Source organism: Siphateles boraxobius, unplaced genomic scaffold (assembly GCF_051911475.1).
Source record: "Siphateles boraxobius isolate OS27281-9 unplaced genomic scaffold, OSU_SipBor_1 5, whole genome shotgun sequence".
NCBI lineage: Eukaryota > Metazoa > Chordata > Actinopteri > Cypriniformes > Leuciscidae > Siphateles > Siphateles boraxobius.
In genome coordinates, this window is record NW_027509141.1 from 23,459,884 (window position 1) to 23,481,908 (window position 22,025).

A 22,025-nucleotide genomic window follows, 5' to 3' on the forward strand; every position below is an offset into this window, starting at 1 on the left:
GGGGGTATGTGGCGAGCAGGAAGAGCAGGACGGTGGCGTGATTACTGATGAGCGCCACCTGTGAGACGCACCGGTCACGTTTCTCTCACGGAGGAGCGGAAGCATAAAAGGAGGAGCGACGACAGTGGAGATTGAGAGAAGAACAGGCCTGAACTTGTGTTTTGTTTCTGTTTTGTGTGGCCAGCAGTCGTCTGTGAGGGGCTGTTGGCTTATACTTTTGTTTTTGTATTTGATTTATTTTATTAAAAGTGTTGAATGTTCGCTGGTTCCCGCCACCTTCTTCCAACAACTAAGAACTGCGTTACAGTTATATTATGTGCATTTGTTATTGTACATTTCTGATAGTCTTGTAATAGCAGACCCCGCCCCCCCTCCCCTCCTGTCCCACCTACTTTTTAAAAAAAAGTTACGCTACTGGTATTACTTCACTTTTAAAAAAAAAGTACTGCCATCAAACTTTTGAATAGTATAGTGTACATATAACAAAATTAAGTGAGGATAATGTTTAAAACAAGAACTTCAATTCAAAACACATTATTTGAATACAGCTCTTATATGAGTTGAAAGGAACATGTTTCCTTTCAAGGTTGGGATATTAAAGCCAGGGGCTGTTGGGTACAAAAGAAAAAAAGGGATACTCCTCAAGTAAATTTATCTTGTTTTAAGAATAGATGTTTCCAGAGAAAAACAAGACAATACTTTTTCTTTTCTTTTTTGCAGTGAAAAAGTGTGGGTGATTCTAGAGCAGCTTATAAATTTGCTCTCAGTGGGCTGTCCTCAGGGGAGGCATCATGGGAACTGAAGGGAGTTTCCCACTACTTCCCTTCATGTTCTTCAAAGCTAAGGTTACATTTTCTGACTGCCAAGAGCTGCCCAGGGCTCTCTGCCTTCAATGAGTGTAATCTCATAGTAGAGAGAAAGAGGAAAAAAGACAGTGAGAGAACGAGAGAGAGAGAGAGAGAGAGAGAGAGAGAGAGAGAGAGAGAGAGAGAGAGAGAGAGAGAGAGAGAGAGAGAGGGGAAAGCAGCAGTAATAAAAAGAAAAGAGCAGAGGTGGGGAAATTTACCTGTGTCTAATTAATGATGGGACTGGGGTGAGTATTGATTGTTAAGACTCACCCAAATGGATCAATGCACAATGTGGAAAAGGGCTGCTGACAAAGCTTTCTCTCAAGACTATCCCATTGAGTAGTGCGCTCAGTGTGGCATGAGGCCGTCCATTAAACTGCTTTTCACCTAATGTAAAAGCATTTAATTCCTGAATTTAAAGGAATAGAATTCACCTAAAAATCAGTCATTATTTACTCACGCTCTCTGTCATTTACTTACCCTCATGTCGTGACAAACTCATATGCTGTTTGTTTTCTGTGGAACATGAAAGTAAAACATTCTGATCTTTCATACCATACCTTGACCATACCGATCAAATTCCAAAGAATTACAGAGGATAAGATTACAATTTTGGTTTTGTTCTCCCACAAAACAATCACTTAGCGCACAAATCATACAGACCATATTTTTGTGCATTTATGGCGGGGTTTTTTTTTTTTCTTTAAAATTTTTGTTCAGTTTTCATTTTGAGATTGACTCTTAATTCCAGAAAAAAATAGTTTGGAATGACATGAGGCTAAATAAATGAACAAATGTTCATTTTTAGGTGATACATCTATTTATTGCTCAGGTAGCCCTGTTGCAATGAAAAGGTTTACGCTGTAAGCTATAAAGTAAGTAATGAAATCTTAAAGCTATAAAATTTCCAATAAGCACATCACTCAGGCTTTATCACCACTGTCTAGTTTGTTTATTAGTTTGATTGTAAGTAGTTTCACACAGCCTGCCACAGACTCAATAAATCATGAAATATTAAACGTACAACCAAAGGAGGGATAAATCACATGGGTGAAACTTGCTCGGAGCAACAAAAAGCTTAAATGACCATTTGGTAAAATGATTCACAGATTGGTCTTCCAGGATGAGACGAATATCCCTCTATCTGTCCAGCAGACGGTAAATCTGTTAGACACGCCCAGATGACATCACAGCAGTGGAGATTGTTTAGTGCCCACTGTCAGGTTTGCTGGCCGAAGCTCAAATCCATCTCCCCCTCTTCTTCATACTCTCTCTCTTTCTATTGGAGATATAAACACAGACGGGCACTGTGCTCTCCCTGACCAAGTTAAACAATACCTTCCAGAACATTGCTGAGCTGTACTTTCTTTCGTAACTGTGAGATTCATCGCTCAGCAGTGCTTACGATATTCCTGTAAGTTCAGGTGTGTATGTTTACGTAAGAAGAGACCTGGCAAACGTTCAGACTCTGCACTGATATATGCGCATTTATGATTCCAATAAAACACGCTTCTTTAGGATAACACTCATCATTATGTCATTTAGGATTTTAGGCAGATAGTTGTGCCACATCCTGCTGCTTCATTTAAACAAATAATAGGAGCTTCATTACAAAAGGAGGACACAGAGGCTCACATACACCTCAAAAAGGTCTGTGAGTAAAGTTAGATTTGACTGAATGAATAAAGTTGGCATTCGCTGCCCTGACTGAAGTAGAAATCAAGTGTTGATGGAGGTGCAGGTGCTACAGTAAAATCAGATCAAGGGGAGATATGGGTAATTTAATCCCTCTGCTGGCAAAAATTCAATTCCGCTTTTATAAATGAGAATACTAGCATGTGTGTAAACTTACTATGTCCATAGGTTTTTCCTTTTGTAACATACACTACCATTTAAAAGTTTGGGATCTGTAAGATTTTTTAAAAGTTTTTGAAAGAAGTCTCTTATGCTCACCGTGGCTGCATTTATTTGAGCAAAAATACAGTAAAAATAGTAATATTGTCAAATATTTTTTACAATTTAAAATACCTGTTTTCGGTTTTAATTTATTCCTGTGATGGCAAAAATTTTATTTCAGCATCATTACTCCAGTCTTCAGTGTAACATGATTCTTCAGAAATTTTTGATATGCTGATTTGGTGCTCAAAAGAGATTTCTTATTGCTATGAATGTTGAAAACATTTGTCCAGTTGTTATTTTTTTACCCCCAATATTTTTTGATGAATAGAAAGTACAAAATAACAGAATTTATTTGAAATATTATGTAATATTATAAACGTCTTTACTGTCACTTTGCTGAATAAGAGCAAAATAAAATTAACATTTTGAGAAAAAAAATTATCATCAGAATAAAGTATTATTTTGAGAGTAATGTCCAATGGGCATTTTACAAAAAAAGAGTCAAAATAAAACTGCAACATTATAATTCATAATATTGAAAAAAATAAAAAATAATAGAACAATAAAAATGAATAGCATACTGTAAAATTAAAGGAAATAGGACATTGGGGTCAAGTTAATGCAACAGATTTGTTTTGGAAAAATGTTCTCATTAGTCCTCTCGTCACCTCTTGTGAGTTCCAGGATCTTTCAACTTAACCAGGGTCCATCAGGACCTTGTACACTTGAGACAAGAGATTAAGAATGAGGCAATATCCTTTTAGGAACACAAGGGAGTTAGCAAATCCCCAACCACAAGACATGGCTTAAGACTGAGACTGGGGTTAAGGCAAACAATTTAAGCACACACGCCAACACAACTTCATACAAAGAATGTGCCCTTTGACCTGCATCTCAGAGAGACAAACACAATTACAACTTCAGACAAATCCAGATTTCAACATCACAATTTTTTTAGCAGCAAAACAACAGTGCAGGCGATCAATAAAAAAAAAATTCAGTTCAATCAAATAATATTGTTGGAAAGTGCACAGTTCCTGTTCCCCAAGGTGAGGGAAGTTTTTACAGTTTTTAAAATGCGTTTGGGACCAAATTTAGTAAAGCGACAGATTATTAGGTTTATAAAAAGTCATCCCTTTCACCTGTCGATGCTAATTAGTCAGCATGTACTATGTAGACAGTACAATATACAGTAGCTTAACATAATAGATTAAATATTAAACAATTTTAAAGATGAAAATCATAGGCGAAAGAGTCCATAAGCTAACATAAAAAAAATTATGATTCATTTAAGGTGCTCTAAGCGATGTCACAAATTTTTTCACATACAGCAAACAATCTCCTCACTATCCGCTAGCTGCCTGTCCCCTGAACACACTGTAAAAAAAACAAAAAAAAACGTGGTCTCTGTAGACAGCCCAGGCTCCACAAACGGCAACAAAAACAAACTGGTCCAACCTGGACCACGAAACATAACAAACAGTGTTCCAGCCAATAACCGACAAGAATGATTCGGGGGTGGGGGTTGGGGGGTTAGTGCGCAACGGAAGGGAGGGAATGGGATGAGGAGGAGGAAGGGTCGAGCTAGCCTCCGTTTTGTTTGACAATACTTCAAACGTCAACAAGTGACGTCACCCAACATCGCTTATAGCACCTTTAAGAGAAAATCCAGGTGTTTTTCTCCTCCCTAATCTAAATTAAAAAATAAATAAATATTTTTTTATTTTAACTTACATTTTAATTATTATTTATATCACATTATTTCTTTATATTTTTCTTGACACTGTGTAAATACTGTTATAATTAATAAAATGTTTGCGGTGGATCAGAACATTCACAAGTACATTCATAAAGTTACAGAGTTCAAAAACTACACACATGACCTGTAGAAAGCATTTTGAATAATTATGCACTTTGCATATACAGTGCCTGACAATACAGCTATTTAACAATATAATAATATAATTACAATATAATATAATAATCTCACTGCTGATGGATACTAGAGAAATTATAGTTTTTCTTAATTTATTCAGATCCAAATTTGCACGTGTGCTTTAATCCAAATGACATACACTCAAAATGTTTCCAGAGCTCTTTGTTCTGTGGTGGGTTTTATGTAAACACAACTATAATAATTCACAGATAAGAGTAGGAAATGTGCTGTGGTATTTGCTTGAAAAGGATTCAAATACACCCACGGCCTCGATAATTATTTCAAGTAATTTTCTCCTTGAGCTAACACAAAGCATTCTCACTCTAGAATCGAGGCCAAATTGAAACTGTAGATAACGTAGAAAATTAATTTCACTTTCCAGAAACTGTGTAGAAATAAATTCAATGTAGTGCAACAGCAATACAGAAAACATACAATTCCAGGTTAACTAGGGTTTATGAAAATTTGTTTGAAAAAGCCCACTAAGCTTAATTAATCATGTGAACACAAGCACACAAGACATTCCTTACAAAATATTTACCATGGTAGCTGCCAAAATCGTGAAGTTACTACTGTTTACTACATTGGAACCATAACACATTAAAATGTGATCCCCTTCAAACTGTGTATGAATCTTTCATATGGACAGTGCTGGCTAAGAACAAGTTTCCACAGTTTTACTGCAGTACAATATTGTGAAATAAACTATGTTTACCATGGTAAATTTTTCTATGCAAGTGCAATAAGTGAGATGCAAAAACATAGCACCAGCTTCTATTTACAAACTAATGTTCAAAACTCCAAGGGTGATGACATCAATCTAATACTGAAAACAAGTGCTAATTAAAAGTTTCCATTACCTAAGCACGAATAAATTAACACATATAGATGTATTTTTGGTTTGAACAACTTTTTCATTCAATTACTTGCAATTCTGGACTAAGCTAAGTAATTAACATGCTCCCAGTGTATAGCACATATCAAACGTTGTAAAAACAATTCAATTAGCTATCAGAGGGAGTCTATTGGGACCTGTGTGAAATAAGATATTACAGAGTTGTAAGTGCTTCTTAGAGGACACTTGCAATAAAACGACTAGTTGGTGGGTTGCCTGAATGACTAGTCAGCTAAGGAGTCCCTGTAATTAGGCTGGTTTCGGGTTCACCTTACCCTGAACAGAAATGTTTCTCAAGAGACATTTACAAAAGATGCATTATTGCATTTAACAGTGAACCAATTTTAAGTTTTAATGTTTCAGTCAGCGGTGATGTTTTAAAGGGGAACAATTTAGTCGACCATTCACATCTGTTGGTATATGATTTTTCATTTCCTGCATATTTAAGATGAGTATTGTCATTGTCCTAGATCACTCACAAGCCAATGAGATTGGTCTTGGGCCATACAGCAGAAGTCCTATTTGTGCATCTATTACCTTGTCAGGTCAGAGAAGAAATAGGCCAAGCTACAACAGAGACAACAGATGCCCCTCCTAGATAACCTACTATAGTAAGATTGCAGTGGAACATGAGAGATGATGACACACTTGTACTCAACAAATATGCATTACTTTTGTTTTAAACCGGGTAAGGACGTGCATGTCCACATTTCACGTGAGATATGTTGATAAGACTGCAATGCCTGTCATGCACCTAGTGGGTAATGGCATTCAGACACGCACAATACGTACATTGAAATGATACGTTCCTGATACTCCTGAAGCCTTAAGCAGCACTTTAAACCACCTGTGGCCCTGTCCACACGGAGACGCGTTTAGCAGTATACGTACACATTTTGTATCGTATTGGCGTTTTGTCCAGACGGATCCGGCGTTTTGGGACACTGAAACTGCTATTGTTTGAAACCGGGTCCCAGAGTGGGTAAATCTGAAACCGACACCTTTGCGTTTTCGTGTGTACGGCCAATCCGTACATTTTGTGAAACGATGATGTCATCACACCTCGTGTCAGCATTAGTCACACACCGCTACGTCACACGTAACAGCAACAACAATGGCGGACTATATGCTGCAGAAGCTACTGAGCCTTTTAGCTTTACTAGAGCAAAATCTTCTGCTCCTATGCTACTACGGTGAGCAATCTTCGTCTTCACCTTGCTGTCGTGTTGGGTTCGTATAGAGCGCGCAAGGTTATGAGCATGCTTCATATCTTCTTCTCCTTGTTTAGTGTATCACTGTAGCAGAATTACAGTGCCATATACTGGTCTGGCATGTATACCACATCGTTTTCAGTCGGTTTCAGTGGTTTCGTGTGTATGCAAATATTTCTTGATACAACGCCGTGTTAACGAACAAAAATTCAGAACGAGGAAAAAAAAAGATCGTATAAGGAAAGCTCTGGCTTTGAGTGGATGTGGCCTGAGTGTGCACTTGTTTTTTCCACTGACAAATCCTTATTGAAGGATGAGACCTAGTCACTCGCACACACTCACACCAGCTGGAGAGGGGCGTTCCCAGAACATTCCAGAGCACAATGCCACCTCCAATGGGCAAAACACACTTCTTTCCTTGCATACTTCCTTGTTGGTGAGGGTTGAGAACAAAAAACAGGCTAGCAAGCTGCAATCTTTCAACAAATAGGATGACTTGTGCTAACACTAGATCATTTCAAATCAACACAAATTCCTGACAATACCTCTTAAGTCTTGCCGAACACTGAGCCTCAGGGAATGCTGGCCTTTCCAGCCTTACAAACACTGTCATACTTGTATTTAACTATAAGAGAACAGGTAACCTGGGTAGTTGTCAAAGGATGGGTTCCACTCATGGCATGATGGGAAAATCACATTAGCAGATACGGGATAGGTATAGCACAGGGGTGTCCAATGCTGCGGCTGGAGGGCTACTATCCTCTAAATTTCATCTCTAATCCAAATCAAACAGACCCGAGCCAGTTAATCAAGGTCTTCGGGGCTGCTTGGAACTTCCAGGCAAGTGTGTTTTGGGCAGGTTGAAGCTAAACTCTGCAGGACATTGACCCTCCAGGAGCAAGATTGAACACCCCTAGTTAAGCATTCTGAACCTTGCAAGTTACTGAACTTTAAAATCTGAGGTTCTTCTCATAGTCTCACAGACTGTTCAAAAACACCACGTACTTGGCTTTATTTCTACACCACCAGCCTTAATATTTTATGCTGCAAGTTATTGTTCTTGCCTGACAGAACTTTCACACTTTGAACTTTACTGCAAGCGAACTGTTTAAGTGAGAGAAATTCTTCTAGTCAAAATACTCAGGCTGGCCCTAGGCTATGTTTCCCAAGATTAATCAAAACTTGGAGGTTCTCCTTCACGTCTGCAAGCAAACTCCCCCTTTACACAAATTTCCCATCTGGGAACAATGAGGAAAAACTCCATTCCCACTTTGTTCACTAATCCTTGCAACCAGACATTTTATTGAAGATATACCCTTAGTAAACATAGAGCTGAGCCATTATTGATAATGTTTTACAAGCAGGTGAAGGGTTAAGGATAGTAGGTGGTTCTTAAAACTGATAACCTTCCTAGCATGAAACACTAGAAACTCATTGTGAGTGTACAACTTCTACCAGTTTCAGTATAAAGATACGGCTTAAGCTGGTAGCTGTGTTTTAAAAGCATGCAGGCTGGTATTATTAGTTGGTTGAGGCTGGTTGACCAGCCACCATGTTCCAAAAAACACCTTAAATACATCAAGGTGGCATGATGACTGATGAGCTGGTTTGTTCCCGGTCCAAGACGACCAAAGGGAGTGTTCAGGCAACACAAATAATCTCAGGTGACCTATTTTAAAAAAGCTATTAAGGTGATTCAATGCTTGAGCTAGCATAAAAACTAAATACGCTGAGCAAATAATCCATGGGGCACATTCAGAATCGAACTGGTTATCTAATAACAGAGAGACCAATGCTAAGTTTACTCCAGAATGAAAAGGAAAGGAAGTCACAGAAGTAAAGCACACATATGAAAGAAGTTTATAAGAACCAAAAGAGTTCAAACTTTGCAGAAAATGCCATGTACCAACATGCTGTAAGATCATATGATTTTTTCTGTGGTGCTAGATTCCAGGCTTCTGGATCCTTCAGAAGTTCCACGCCCCCATCTATCCATCGATCCACACACATACATAAACACATGGTCTCCTCTTGCTTCCTATCCAGAAGTAGCCCAAACAGCCCAGCAAAAAGTACCACCTTTGCACCTAAACCAACATTAACCCGAAAACAAAACCAAAACTTTAGATGACCTACCTCTCTACGCCTTCCTCCTGTGTGTCCTCTTTCATTCTTCGTCCGGGTCCCTAATCTGAATATTGTTCTCTACTGTTCCTTTTACCTTCGTTTTTATTCTCTCCAACTTTCTCTCAACTCTCACTTTGTCCTTCACACTATACCTCTCTTTTTGTGTCGGAACCTGTTGAACCAGAGCCAGGGTCCAGGGGCCAGAATGAGTGGAATTTAAACAAGAAAAACAGAAACAATCGCTTCTTTGCGGGTAATATCTTTTCTCTCTCCTGCATCTGAACTCACGCTCACATATGGATTACATTCCCAGGGAGGCAGCCAGCTGGATTTAAGCACTGTGGCTCGCTCTCTCTCTCTCTCTCTCTCTCTCTCTCTCTCTCTCTCTCTCTCTCTCTCTCTCTCTCTCTCTCTCTCTCTCTCTCTCTCCTCTCTCTCTTTCTCTCTCTCTCTCATACTCCCCTACGAATCCCCCCACAGCACAGCCCCTGACCGCTCCCTCATTTCTGCGGTGCTGTTTCTACTCTAATCATTAACTCTGATTGGGGCGGCACTACGTCCTTTAACCCTTTCGGTGGCCTCCTGCCACTCATTCTTCATGGGTTATAAAAACAGACTGTTCTTACTCCTGGAATACTTCGTAACATCAACTAGGATAGTGGAAATGAACACGAGGGCCACTGATTCAGTACTAATGGGCTGCAGAATGTTACATAACATGGTGAAGTAGGGCAATTCATCTGAGGTTTGGATGGACAATAATTCTAGGGCTTCCCTGTAATCTGTTGTCATTGGTTTGTGGGAGCGTAATCATGTCCTGTCCAAACTGCTCAGTCTGTCCGCAAAAGGTTGAAGGGAACAAGCGATTAGACATACTAACGTTTGCTAGTTTGGATGTTACAGTTGCACCACTTTAGCAGTATTTCAGCACAAAAAAAAATGGTGCAGAGAGCGTAGAATATATAATTTAAATAATTCTCATTATTTTTAGTGCAAACATGCAATCTCAGTGCTATTTGCCTGAAATTAACACCACACTAAATAAAATTTCATTTTAAAGCAGCACTATTTGGCTGCTGGAGTTAATGTTGAACTGAACGGCAGTAAATGCAACAATATTTGCCTAGTGAAATTAACACTGCACTAAATGACAGTTAACATTTTTTTTTTACTTTTGCTTTGTGCAATTAATGTCACACTAAACGACACAAACGCAGTGCTATTTATCAAGTGAAATATCACACTAAACAACAGTAAAACATTTTCTACAAGCAGTTTTGCATATGCGATACAATCCCAAATTATGCCAAATTGCGGTACTCTACTTTTTCCTCCACAACCTAGTGCTCAGAACCAGCCTGCACAAGTTGCTTTCAGAAAATTTTATTTAGCCGTGTTTACACCATTGACTTATTTTCTATAATTCCTTTCATGTATCAGCCCTAGTTAAAACAATTGTTTACTAATTAAAATAAAAAATCTGCCGATATCAACTCACTTTACAACTCACTCGTTCCAAGTCCGCATGACTTTTTCTTCTGTGGAACAAAAAAAGAGATGTTTAGCAGAATGTTCTTTTCCATACAATAAAAGTGAATTGTGACTAGGAGCTGTTAAGTAACAAAAATTACAAAAAGCATAAAAGTAGTCCAAATAATGTGCACTATATTCCAAATTGCGTGCTCCATTGCTCCTGAGTTTGCATAAGCATACAAAAACCCAGACAGATCATACATACAAACAAACAGCGCTACAAATTAGCACAATTCATTTTTAGTCATTTTCCCCTAATTCAACTTTGCTTAATGACAGCTTTTAGCCTCTATAATAGCTTCCATCTCTGTGCTTTCTGCAAAGCCACATTGTTGTCATGTGCATTGAGATATTTGTAGTCAGAGTAGAATATTAATGATAATGACAGAGAAAAGGTCTGTGGAATGACATAGGGATTATTAGTAATGTTAGGCCACACATCTAATAATTATGATCATGAGTTGATTTACATTTTTTGGCCTGCAATTTTCAGTTATAATCCTATAATGTTTATTTCATTAATTTGTAATTACAGGACCAGAATGGACTGATTTGTGCGTAACAGGATGTAATGTTCTTGAGGATTGCTCCATAACTTCAAGCCATTACCAGCTACAGTTTATAAGCTAATGAGTGGTTTTGGCAACAAGCACTCTGGCCTTTCAAGCATTCCAAGGTCAAAGCACAGTTTATTTACAACTGTGCAGATTGCGACATTAGTATGTTACCATTGTATTCATCTTCAATTGGTTTATCAGGTGTGTACAAAGCAGTTCTACAAAATGTATCTTCCCCTGCTTCTAACATACTCAGCCCTAGTTAAATAGATATTTCACCCCAAAATGAACATTCTGTCATCATTTACTCATCCTCAGTTGTCTTGTAGACAACTTTTATGGTGTTTTTAGTTACTTTTGAAGCCTCACAGCCCCTGGTTACCATTCACTTTCATTATATGGAAAAGAGCACCATGAAAATCCTGTCTATTATCTCTATGCTATGAGTTCTATAAAAACATTTGGATTTGGAACTACATGAGGATTTTTAGGTGAACTGTCACTTTAAGTCCATCTCTGAATCCTATAAGTGGTTGCAATTTTCACATACAAGGCCTCTGTCCCAGCCATTAACTGCCAAAACAAACTTCTAATGAAGACTGTCCTCATAACTTATCCTGGCATCTGATGGCCATGCATGTCCTATTAGTGCTTGGAATGTGGCGACTTGTTTTCCAAAATTCTAACACTGATCTGCAGACAAAGCTTTCCCAGTGTCCATGTCGTATCATTGCTCATTCTTCAGTGATGCTCCTTCCATCTTATCAGACACTCTGGCTGCCTTTTCACAAACACTTCAGGTTCAAGACCTGGGAGGCAGGCAAAACACCAAAACCCAGCTGGCTCTCTTTTTAATGGATTCTTCTCATGAAAAAACATCTGACTTATGTAACTTTTTAAAGCATAGGAATATGAAAGATGGAAAAAACTGTAGAAAGAAAGAAACAATAAAAATAAAAAAAATAATATTGATTCTGTATTTTTAAATTGTCAGGGTTTACACTTGAGGTAGGCAAACATACTACTCAATAATAATAATATAATATATGAAAAATGTAATGTGTAAAATACCTGTTTTACTGGCTTGATCTATCTTTGTCCATGGGGTTTGAAAGCTTCTCAGTAAGATATTAAGCATTTATTCAACTCCCTTGAAATCTTAGTAATATATCAAGTGGTGACATGATGCAAGGTCATATCCATTTCCTGTTCCATTACCACCTCATTCACACATTATTGTAAACCAGACTGGTAGTACACAAATGGACCCATGGGTAAAGTGTGTTCTGGAGCTCTGGCACAAACTTTTTTTCATACATGCAGATGGTTCCACTTACAGATGGTTCTACGTTCATGTTAAAAAAATATATTTTCAAATGTATGGCTTAGAGAATTGGAATCTTCATAATGTAACAACATTTAAATATAGAAAATGCAATGGCAACAAATGGATGCACAATTGGAACCACAGTGATACATACAGCACAGACCTGATGCAAATAAGAACTATATATATTAAAACAAAGATTAATCATAACTTACTCTTATGTTGTTCCAAACCTCTAAGACTTCTGAGAAAGAGAAACACAAAAACCTTTAAGAATATCCAGACCAGTCTTTTCAATATTAATAAAAATGAATAAGGATGTTAAGCTTCAATATGACAAAACTAAAATTGTCCATATGAATCGAATGACATCCATTTGACAGTCCAATTTGTGAACAAATCATTGCTTTGAATTGGATCACAGATGGGGACAATTTACAATAAAAAAAGCAACTTAAATTTTGGTGTTTGTCACAAAAAGCTATTGTATGACTTTATTACTACCGGAATATAGTTCAAATGTCATATGGTTTATTTTGTATGGAACTTTACTTCCCTTTTTTATTATAAGGAAAAGAGCAACCAGCACAGCCATTAAAATATCTCCTTTTGTGTTCCACAGAAGAAAAAGAGTAATATGGGTTTGGACCAACATGATGATGAGTAAATAATGACAGAACTTTTCTTTTTATGAACTGTCTTTTTCTCTACATGTGAGAGCCCACACAGACTGGCTTCAAAGCGTGCACTCTGTCACATGCTCTGCAGAGCTTTTAGACAGGTGGCTTATTTATGCTTCCCTGGTCACCATGGAGTTAGTGCCAGCTCTCTAGCCTTGCACAAACACACACATTTATACTGGAAATGGACAGTGTGTGTGTGTGTGTGTGTGGGTGGGTGGATAAGGGGTGCGAGGGAAACCAACAGAGGGACAGAGCAACAGTGCGAGGACACTTTGTTTGCTCTGGTTACATAAGCATAACCACATGCAAATGTCCACACACACAGTCAACATACAATCTGTTCATAAGGAAGAAAAGTAGCTGGACAGGATCAAACACAAGGGACTCGACATGGCTCTAGCGTACAGCTGAAACCCTGCAGAACATTTTATCTACAGTACAACCAGAGGCAAATATTTGAGGACACTAGGGGGAGGTTTCACTGAATTGATGTGGTCTGGTATTCCAGTCCACTTCTTGTCTGCAATGTCTCAGATGGCGGAGTCTAGAATGCTTTCAACTTCAACACTAACCAAGGTCAGCCTTCGACCTGGCATGGCTCTTGGCCATAAAATCCAGCGCCTTTATCAAGAGCGAGTCAACACAGATGGCCGGCCTACCGAACCTACTCACGGACACAAACAATCACACACACGTTGAGTCCTTTCGACACATTAGATAATCTGAGGCACACGCATGCTCGGGCGAGGTCCATTGGGGAATGTTCTTTATCGCTATTTGTCTGACCACACAGCAGCTTGATTCATTGCCTGGGGTCCAATGTCTCGTAAGACCCACAAATCTCCCCCTTCTTGGGCCACTTAAAACATTCCAGCAGCACAATCCCTTGTTTTCATTGAAGACTATTAACATGTATTTCACCACTAATCTGTAAACCAAAACGACCACAAGCATCTCTTCTCAAACCGTAGGGTATTAAATAAAAAAATAAAAACACCTGCTCTTTTTCAGTTACAGTTGTCGAAATAGAAAACAAGAACGGTCTAATGCCATTTGTGACAAGTTTGGTTCTCATTAACCATTTGAGACCGCACTTTGATAGGATGGAGGGATGAAACAGGCCACAGAAAGACCCATTATTCTCAGTCTAAGCAAGACTAAGATGGAGCAGGTACTGGCAGGTTCCATGAACAAGACGAATTTAAGCTATTTGTGGCTGTATGCCACTTACCCTGAGTGGACTAACCCACTAGGCAAAGAGCACAAAAACGTTTATCTTGTCAATGGTGGTGCTAATTTTGGAATCTTTAGTGAGGTGCTAATGCTGATAACCAGCTAGAGATTTAAAGAGCATGAGAGAACAGAATGTTACTGGCCAACAATAAAATTTCATATTGGTTATCTTCAGCTTCTCTAGTTTTAAATTAGTCTTAGTTTAGACACACAAACGACCATCTAGTGACCAGTCTGCATAGAAACTCCAACAATAATGTTCCAAAAGCATCCAAGGAATAGAACCTAAATTCCTTTTAAAAATAAATAATATAAAATATATATTTTTTATTATTATAAAAAAGGGTATATTTAAATATATATATATATATATATATATATATATATATATATATATATATATATATATATATATATATATATATATTTAAATTAAATAAAATTCATAATTTATTCACCTGGTTTCAAATGCATTTCAGCAAACTGATTTTTTTTAAACCTCTTTTAAACCTTGCTCATTACGCTTAACATCGACACCCTGTGGCCATATTGCAAGAATAATTCAACTGTCTCTCTTGATAAATAGAGATCACATAAACTACATTCTGTTTTCATGAGGGAAAACCATTCCTTGGCAACGATTCAGTAACAACAAGTGGTGAGATAAAAAAATAAATAATAATGAGCTCTCTGTAACTTTTAATCCAGAACCCTTTACAGTGACCAGGTCAGGTTAGTAGCAGGTCATAGGAAATGATTAAAAGGATTTCTTTATGGACTGGAAAATTATTACAAACAGTCATGTCCAGATGGATGAGGTTCCATCTCGGGGTGTAGGTTTGTTTTGGCAAGCACATGTTTGTCTGTGTGTATTAGTGGCTTGTATGAGTCTTGTGTGCAATTTAAAAAGATGTCAACACCTCTTCTCCTGATGACATCCGACCATGTTTAGACAAAGGTGCATTCTATGTGCCTGATGTCTCATCAGAGAGGAATTTAACTCTGTCCTGCTCCTCCTCTTGCCGGAGGCGAAATTCTGGAGGTGTGATGAACAGGTCTCTACAAGCAACACAACGATATTCTTCCAGAAACATGTCATCTTTGTTTTCTGATTTAGGACCAGGTTCCACACTAAATGTTACTGTAACCTCTAATTAAAGAGCTGACTGCAGAACAGTGGAAATGATTGGCTCCAAGTTGGCCAGACACATTAAAATTACTTTCAATAATGCCATTGTATTTGTCATCTGGATACTGTTTTGCCTACTGTTTTAGGAATACGTTTTATGAATAAATTTGTACATAATTACTCTTTTCACATACTGTTTTTTTGGCCAACTTTATAGTAGGGAAGAATATTCGGATTCAGCACTGTAAAAAATTATTGACCCAAGTGGTTTAACCTCAATTTTATGAAGCGCAAGTGCTTCGTTTGCGCAAAAAAACAACAATCCATAACTGACCACTTTATTTACAAATTATTAATCTCCAACACGTTCATGCAACAACTTCTGCTCTTGCGTCAACACAACACGCATGCGTCGTGGTGCTCTCGTAAACACGCCTTGGAGATAAATATTTTATAAATAAAGTGGTAAATTATGTGGGTTTTTTTGCGTAAACAAAGCACTCGCATGTCGCATTGCTTCATAAAATTGAGGTTAAACCACTGGAGTCACATGGATTACTTTCATGATGTCTTTACTACCTTTCTGGGGCTTGAAAGTGGTAGTTGCGTACACTGTCAATGGAGGGACATGAAGCTCTCAGATTTAATTAAAAATACCTTTATTTGTGTTCTGAAGATGAACGAAAGTCTTACAGGTTTGGTTTGGAACGACATGAAATTTCATTTCAGGCTGAACTATCCTTTTAATAATTATTGCATTATTTTGAATTTAGTGTCATGTTTGTTACCATAATGATAATGTGTATTTGTGTGTATGGAACCGTGCACCTTCTATATATTAGAATTTACATCAGCTTGTGGAAAAGCAACTTGTGATGAGCTTTGATTCTTTGCCACCTCTGTTTTATGGTGGTTGTCAGTATTATAAAAGGTACAAAACATATTTTAGCACTTCAGTACGTTGGTATATTAGCCTTTTCAGTTAATGAGGCATGTTTTAAATCGAGGCACTTTAAGTTCAATTTGTAAAACCTAAAAAAAACTTTGTCAGGGATAGTGTACTATGAACAAGCATTCATTTACAGCAACGCTCTGTGTAGCATAATAGTCATAACAGCTCCCCCCTGGACACCAGCCAAAAATATCTCCATATCAGAAGAGCAGCCCAGCAGAGTACGAGTGCAGGGCCCAAAGAGCAATTAAATTGGCCAAAGTGGTTCAGAGAACAAAGGAACCATAACACTAAAGCACCATGTCAACCCGCTCTCCAGCATCCATGTCTGATATGACTTCCTGTGCCCCACCTCGTCTTCTGCTCTCTCTCTTTCATATTAGCCATCTAAATGATACTCCAGAGACAGAGGTGGGAGGAAGTGACTTGTGCAGACAGCGCACAGATACTAAAGCCTCTAATTTACACGGTGTGTGTGTGTGTGTGTGTGTTTGGGGGGGCGGGGATGCTATATGGAAACTGGCTATTGCTAATAATGCTGTGGCTAATTAGGACCCCAGATGGCCTTGCACAGTAAATCAAGAACAGACAATACAAGTTGTCATTTCATCACACAACATCAGCCCTTTATTAGGATTGTGTTCTTTGTTGAACAAAAGACTTTTGCCTTGTTATTTAGTCCTATTTTTTGTTTTTAAGGATAACTGTCTGGAATCTTTATGACTCATAAACCTTGCAAACAAATACTGTGGTAGTGGTACATTGGAAAATTAATGGTAATACTTATGGTTAATATATATAATATAATGGTTACTTTTAAATGTACTGCATGTGTTCATTTATCTACTATGGCATTACATGGTACTTCAAAAAATGTTATGGTATTTTTCCACCAACATACTCCTTCTTAATTTGTAAGAATATCATCATGAATAAATGTTTTATAATAATAATTGTTTAAATATATAATAATAATTATAATAAATATATTACTATATGTCACCTCAAAATAAAAATAAATAAATAAAAAATATTATTATTAATATTACTATTACCATTATTATTATCATTATTATAAATCATTTATTCTATTACTTTAGTATATTTATAATTGTACTGTATAAATGCTTACTGTATTATGGAAATAGTGAATAATTTTAATTTGTGTAGGTTTGTTAAAAAAATGATTCTTAAATAAATCGCATTTTAATATTATTTTTTAGGATGCATTTCTTCCAACATTTTTATTACCATAATGCATTTTTAATTTAAAACTGCAATAAATTCAGCACAAGAAAAAACTTAAGTACTTTTAATTTCAGTATTTTTTTAATTTTTTTGGTTTGCATTAATGCAGTAAGCTTAAAATTGACCAAAGGGAGTTAAATGTCCATGACTGTCATAAAAATAATGTCACAATGAAAATATATTCTAAGTTACTAGTTTTAAAAACCTTTAGAAAAATATTTATGCAAGAAATAATTGCTTATTACTTTTTTATGTAATATGACCAATATATTTCTTTTTAAGAGATTCATATAGTTATTTAACAATTATTGTTTTCTTTTACTTTCTTATTTATATTTTCTTGCCAGCTCGATATGCTTAAACATGGGAATTTCTTATATATTTATATTATATATATTTATATATGTTTTTTTTTTTTTTTTTAGGGTAAAGACTTTTCTTAAAATGCAGAGACTATCCTCAAACATTATGTGCTGCAAGGGTATTTTGGGGAAAGGTGTGTCTAACTGAGCTTTTATCTCAGCACAAACTCAGATAAACATCAAACTCCCACACTGAACACTGAAGAGCTCCTTAGACACTGGACACAAGTGGGGTATTCTTCCCCTCTCCCGTCTGTCATCTTCCAGCTTTTTGTTCACCTCTCCTGATCCGTCAGCCAGTGCCAAGTCTGTCCATCCAGAGACCGAGGAAACTATTCAACCTGTGCTAGTCACGTTGAGGGATGCCAGCCCGGTCCAGAGAGCGGCCAATCTCACGACTGCCAAACCAACTTCTGCCAACTGACTTCTGCCATAGCAACAACTCTAAAAAAATCATATATTAACATGCAACTACAGCAAGGGTGGATCTTTGAAATGTATGCTGTTGTTTAGCTTTTCATTGAATGTGGATGCAAAAACTAGGCATTATAACCCACACTACATTGCAACTGGTTTGCGGGACGTTTCATAACTTTTAGCACAGTTCTCAATGTTTAATCTATGTCTTTTCTGCAGATGATGGCAGCCTGCCCATCACAAATTAGCATCTTTGCATTTCCCCTGAAATCCAAATATAGCATAGAAATTAGCAAGTCTGAAATTCGCACCAGCACCGCAGTTCCACCGCGTGCCACTAAGCTCCAGATTTTAAACTCTGTAAAATTAAGCCCAGGAGTTTACGGTCTCCCATTAAAATTTTTAAGCTGCCTCATGGCTTCCTCATGCTAATCAGAGGTTTAAACTCGGAATGGCGGGATGTATATCAACAGCCTACAGCAGCATAAACCAACTGCAGTCTTCAAATCAGTTTGTTTTCCCAATTTCGGCATATACCGCAGGCGTAGGTATACAGGTACTCTGTCCTCGCCAGAATGAGTAAATCAAGAAGCAGGGGATGGTGAAACACCCTCCAGGAATGATCCACGTCTATAATTATCTGTTTTTGCTTGGTTTGAGGTGATGAGGGCATAGTCCTGTTGAATGCTATACACCTGGGCATCTGGATAACCTCAGACAACATCTGTCTTAGCGTGTGTGCATGCGTCTTTGCTGTATGTCATCTGTTTTTGCTGCCTTTAAGCTAACATGATGAATCATAACTTCGTCAGTTCATCTACTCATGTATGTCGGAGGATTATTATCGTTAACTAAAACTTTTTTTGTTATTTGAAATAAAGTAGAAATGGAATAAAATATAAACATTAGATTAAAAACTTAAACTAAACAAAAGTTGGAGCAATACAATTACTAACCGGGAATTAATATTTTTTATAGCATTTATTAACCGCCGTTGATGCTAGTTAATAAACATCTAATTGTTCATTGGTTGTTCATGTTAGTTCACAGTGCATTAACTACTGTTAACAGATACAAATTCTGATTTTAATAACGTATTAGTAAATGTAGGAATTAACATTATCTAAGATGAATAAATCATATGTATTGTTTACCGTTAGTTCATGTTAACTAATGTAGGTAACTAATGCTAACAAATGAAACCTTATTGTAAAGTGTTACCAATGCAACAAAAATGAAAATGAAAATAGAACAATAAATGCCAATTCAAAATCTTTGAAATCGTGGTATGTTGGATCTTTTCGAACTCTTCAGAAGACTAGAAAAATTTCGTGTTCTCATTTACACTTGATCTTAAGCATTCAGATCACTCCTAAAATGACCCCACATATTTCATATTTACCCTAAATCTGCAAGATATGCTATCTGTAAGACAGGAAACATTTGGTCTAGCGTCTTCTGGTCTTTGGACAATGCATCAAAACCCCCTTCTCTGTCTAGACACCTTGTATCAAATATCGAACACACACACACACAAGCTCACATGCATCCATTGATTTCTTCACATCTGTGCTGGAGCTAGCAACAGAGAAATGACAGAACAGAAACCAGCGGTTTGGATGAAGAAAGGAGGACTTTCATTCTCTTTTCCCACCCAGCTGGAGATTCCCCAATGGAAAGAAGTGATCCTACCTTGCTGAGAGTGGTTTAGTGTCTGAGAATGGTCTCGGTTAAGTCCTCGCGGTGCGCTTCCTTCACTGCCTCCCTCTCTTCTCCTTGTTACTGTGCTCCTGAAGCGTGGTGGTGTGGTATGAAGGGGGGGTGGCTGGCGAAGAGAAAGAAAGGGAGAGGGTGAGTGAGCGAGAGAGAAAGGAAGAGCAAATTATCAAATGCTCCAGGGTAAAGACGGCGAAACTTGAAACCACCGGTGGTTCTCAGACAATCATTTCCCCCTCTCCTTTCTCTCTACTCCACTCATCAACCTCGAAGTAAATCCCTTCCTGGTGCGTAAGAACAGCTATTTTTTCCCTCCAATCCAGATTCAATAAAGAAAATGAATAGGAGAATTCTACATCCAGCAGGGCCGTACGTCAAAATATAACCTGTCAGTCGACTTCCTTCTTCAAACCACACACTCGCATTCAGAAATGCAGCGGTTTTCATTTTCCCACACTCGGGTTCAGCTCTAAAAAGTATTTTTGTTCCAGAGAGGAGAAGCCATGGCAACATTTTCTAATAAAGGGAAAGGGCTGAGGTCAGGTGCACTGTGGCTGGCCATGAGAGTGTCTGACTGAGCATTTGGGAAAGGCTAACAACCGTACTAGAGACAGCGGTCTCCTGAGAGGCAAGGAGAACTATGGGATATAGGTGGTGTTTACACTGCACAATTTTCATCTTCTTCTTATTGCTCTCCCAGCGTGCTTCTCCTTGTTCCTCACGTCAGTGTTGTGCCGGAACGCGTTTATTGAGCGATAGTTAATATTTTGGGCGAGCGTGAACTGAAGGTACTGTATTACTGCCTGATGAACGTTACTGTGCACTTGTTCATTCTGGTGTCTGTGAACGGCACGCTCTCTCAGTTTAACTTCGTTCAATAGGGTGCCAGATTTCTATAGAGCCTTACAGGCGAAAACCCGGATAAAACACACCGGAAACAGGCCTTAATACGTAGCGGAAAAACAGTAATCTGTCAACACCAGCCACCAGTGTCGCACCGCCGCATGCGTCATCAAAACAAAAAGCATCAAGGAGGCGTCGTATGATCATTTAAACAAGTTCTATGACAAGGTCGGTGAGGATGGGAAACATCGTACATTTCTGTGCAAACTTTGCCCGACGATAAAACAAGTGCTGCCTGTGGTTCTGTATGGGCTGTGGCAATCATTTTGAAAAATAATAGCTCGCAGCAACATATGGAAAAAAAGAACTATGAACTAGTTCAAAATTTAGAAGTATGAACTATGAACTGAACTAGTTCAGTTTCAAATTTGTGAACTGAACTTTGAACTAGTTCATGTAGAAAGTGAACTTTCCCAACACTGCCTCACGTGCCCGTGCACGTACACAAAGACATGTACTGAGTACACAGACACATATTTATGATGTCATATAGGCCCCTGTGCAGAAACACCCAAACAGATCTGTGTGTATGTGCAGTGAGAATGTGCACAGCAAAATATCACAGAAAAAAAGCTATATATTTTATCCAGCATAAAGAGAATCCCAAATACAGGGACATTTGAATCTACATTTAGACAGAAATGCAGCAATATTTAAATGCTGGCTGATAATGATAGGCTGGCAATTATTTTAATGTTACAGCCAATAACTGATAAATGTCTGATAGAAATTCTATTCCATTTTGTCAAATAAAATAAATAAATTAAATCAGTCATTTTAAATGCAATAAGTGAGTTTAGGTATTACAACAAGCCAGCCAGACAGACAGCCAGACAGCCAGACAGCCAGACAGATAGATAGATAGATAGATAGATAGATAGATAGATAGATAGATAGATAGATAGATAGATAGATAGATAGATAGATAGATAGATAGATAGATAGATAGATAGATAGATGATAGGCAATATCTATAAATAGTCTTTATATTTCCCTATAATCACACAAACCCACAAGACTTCCCGACCCTCTCCACGCTTGTACTCGTG

General features: G+C 37.8%; 1 protein-coding gene across 41 annotated transcripts in view; it reads right to left on the reverse strand.

Moving 5' to 3' along the window:
- The window catches only part of plekha6 (pleckstrin homology domain containing, family A member 6), an 84,333-nt gene extending 63,906 nt beyond the window's left edge, over positions 1–20,427 (reverse strand). For 15 of the 41 annotated variants that reach the window (XM_077203370.1, XM_077203347.1, XM_077203363.1 and 12 more), the window contains exon 1: positions 8,926–9,094. In XM_077203370.1, the coding sequence (XP_077059485.1) occupies positions 8,926–8,960 (35 nt within the window). In that variant the 5' untranslated portion in view covers positions 8,961–9,094. Of the gene's footprint in view, positions 1–8,925; positions 9,628–10,414; positions 10,455–20,049 lie in introns of those variants that run through there. The other 26 variants (XM_077203375.1, XM_077203371.1, XM_077203352.1 and 23 more) reach the window with 12 other exon arrangements.
- Between the last annotated feature and the right edge of the window lie 1,598 nt (positions 20,428–22,025).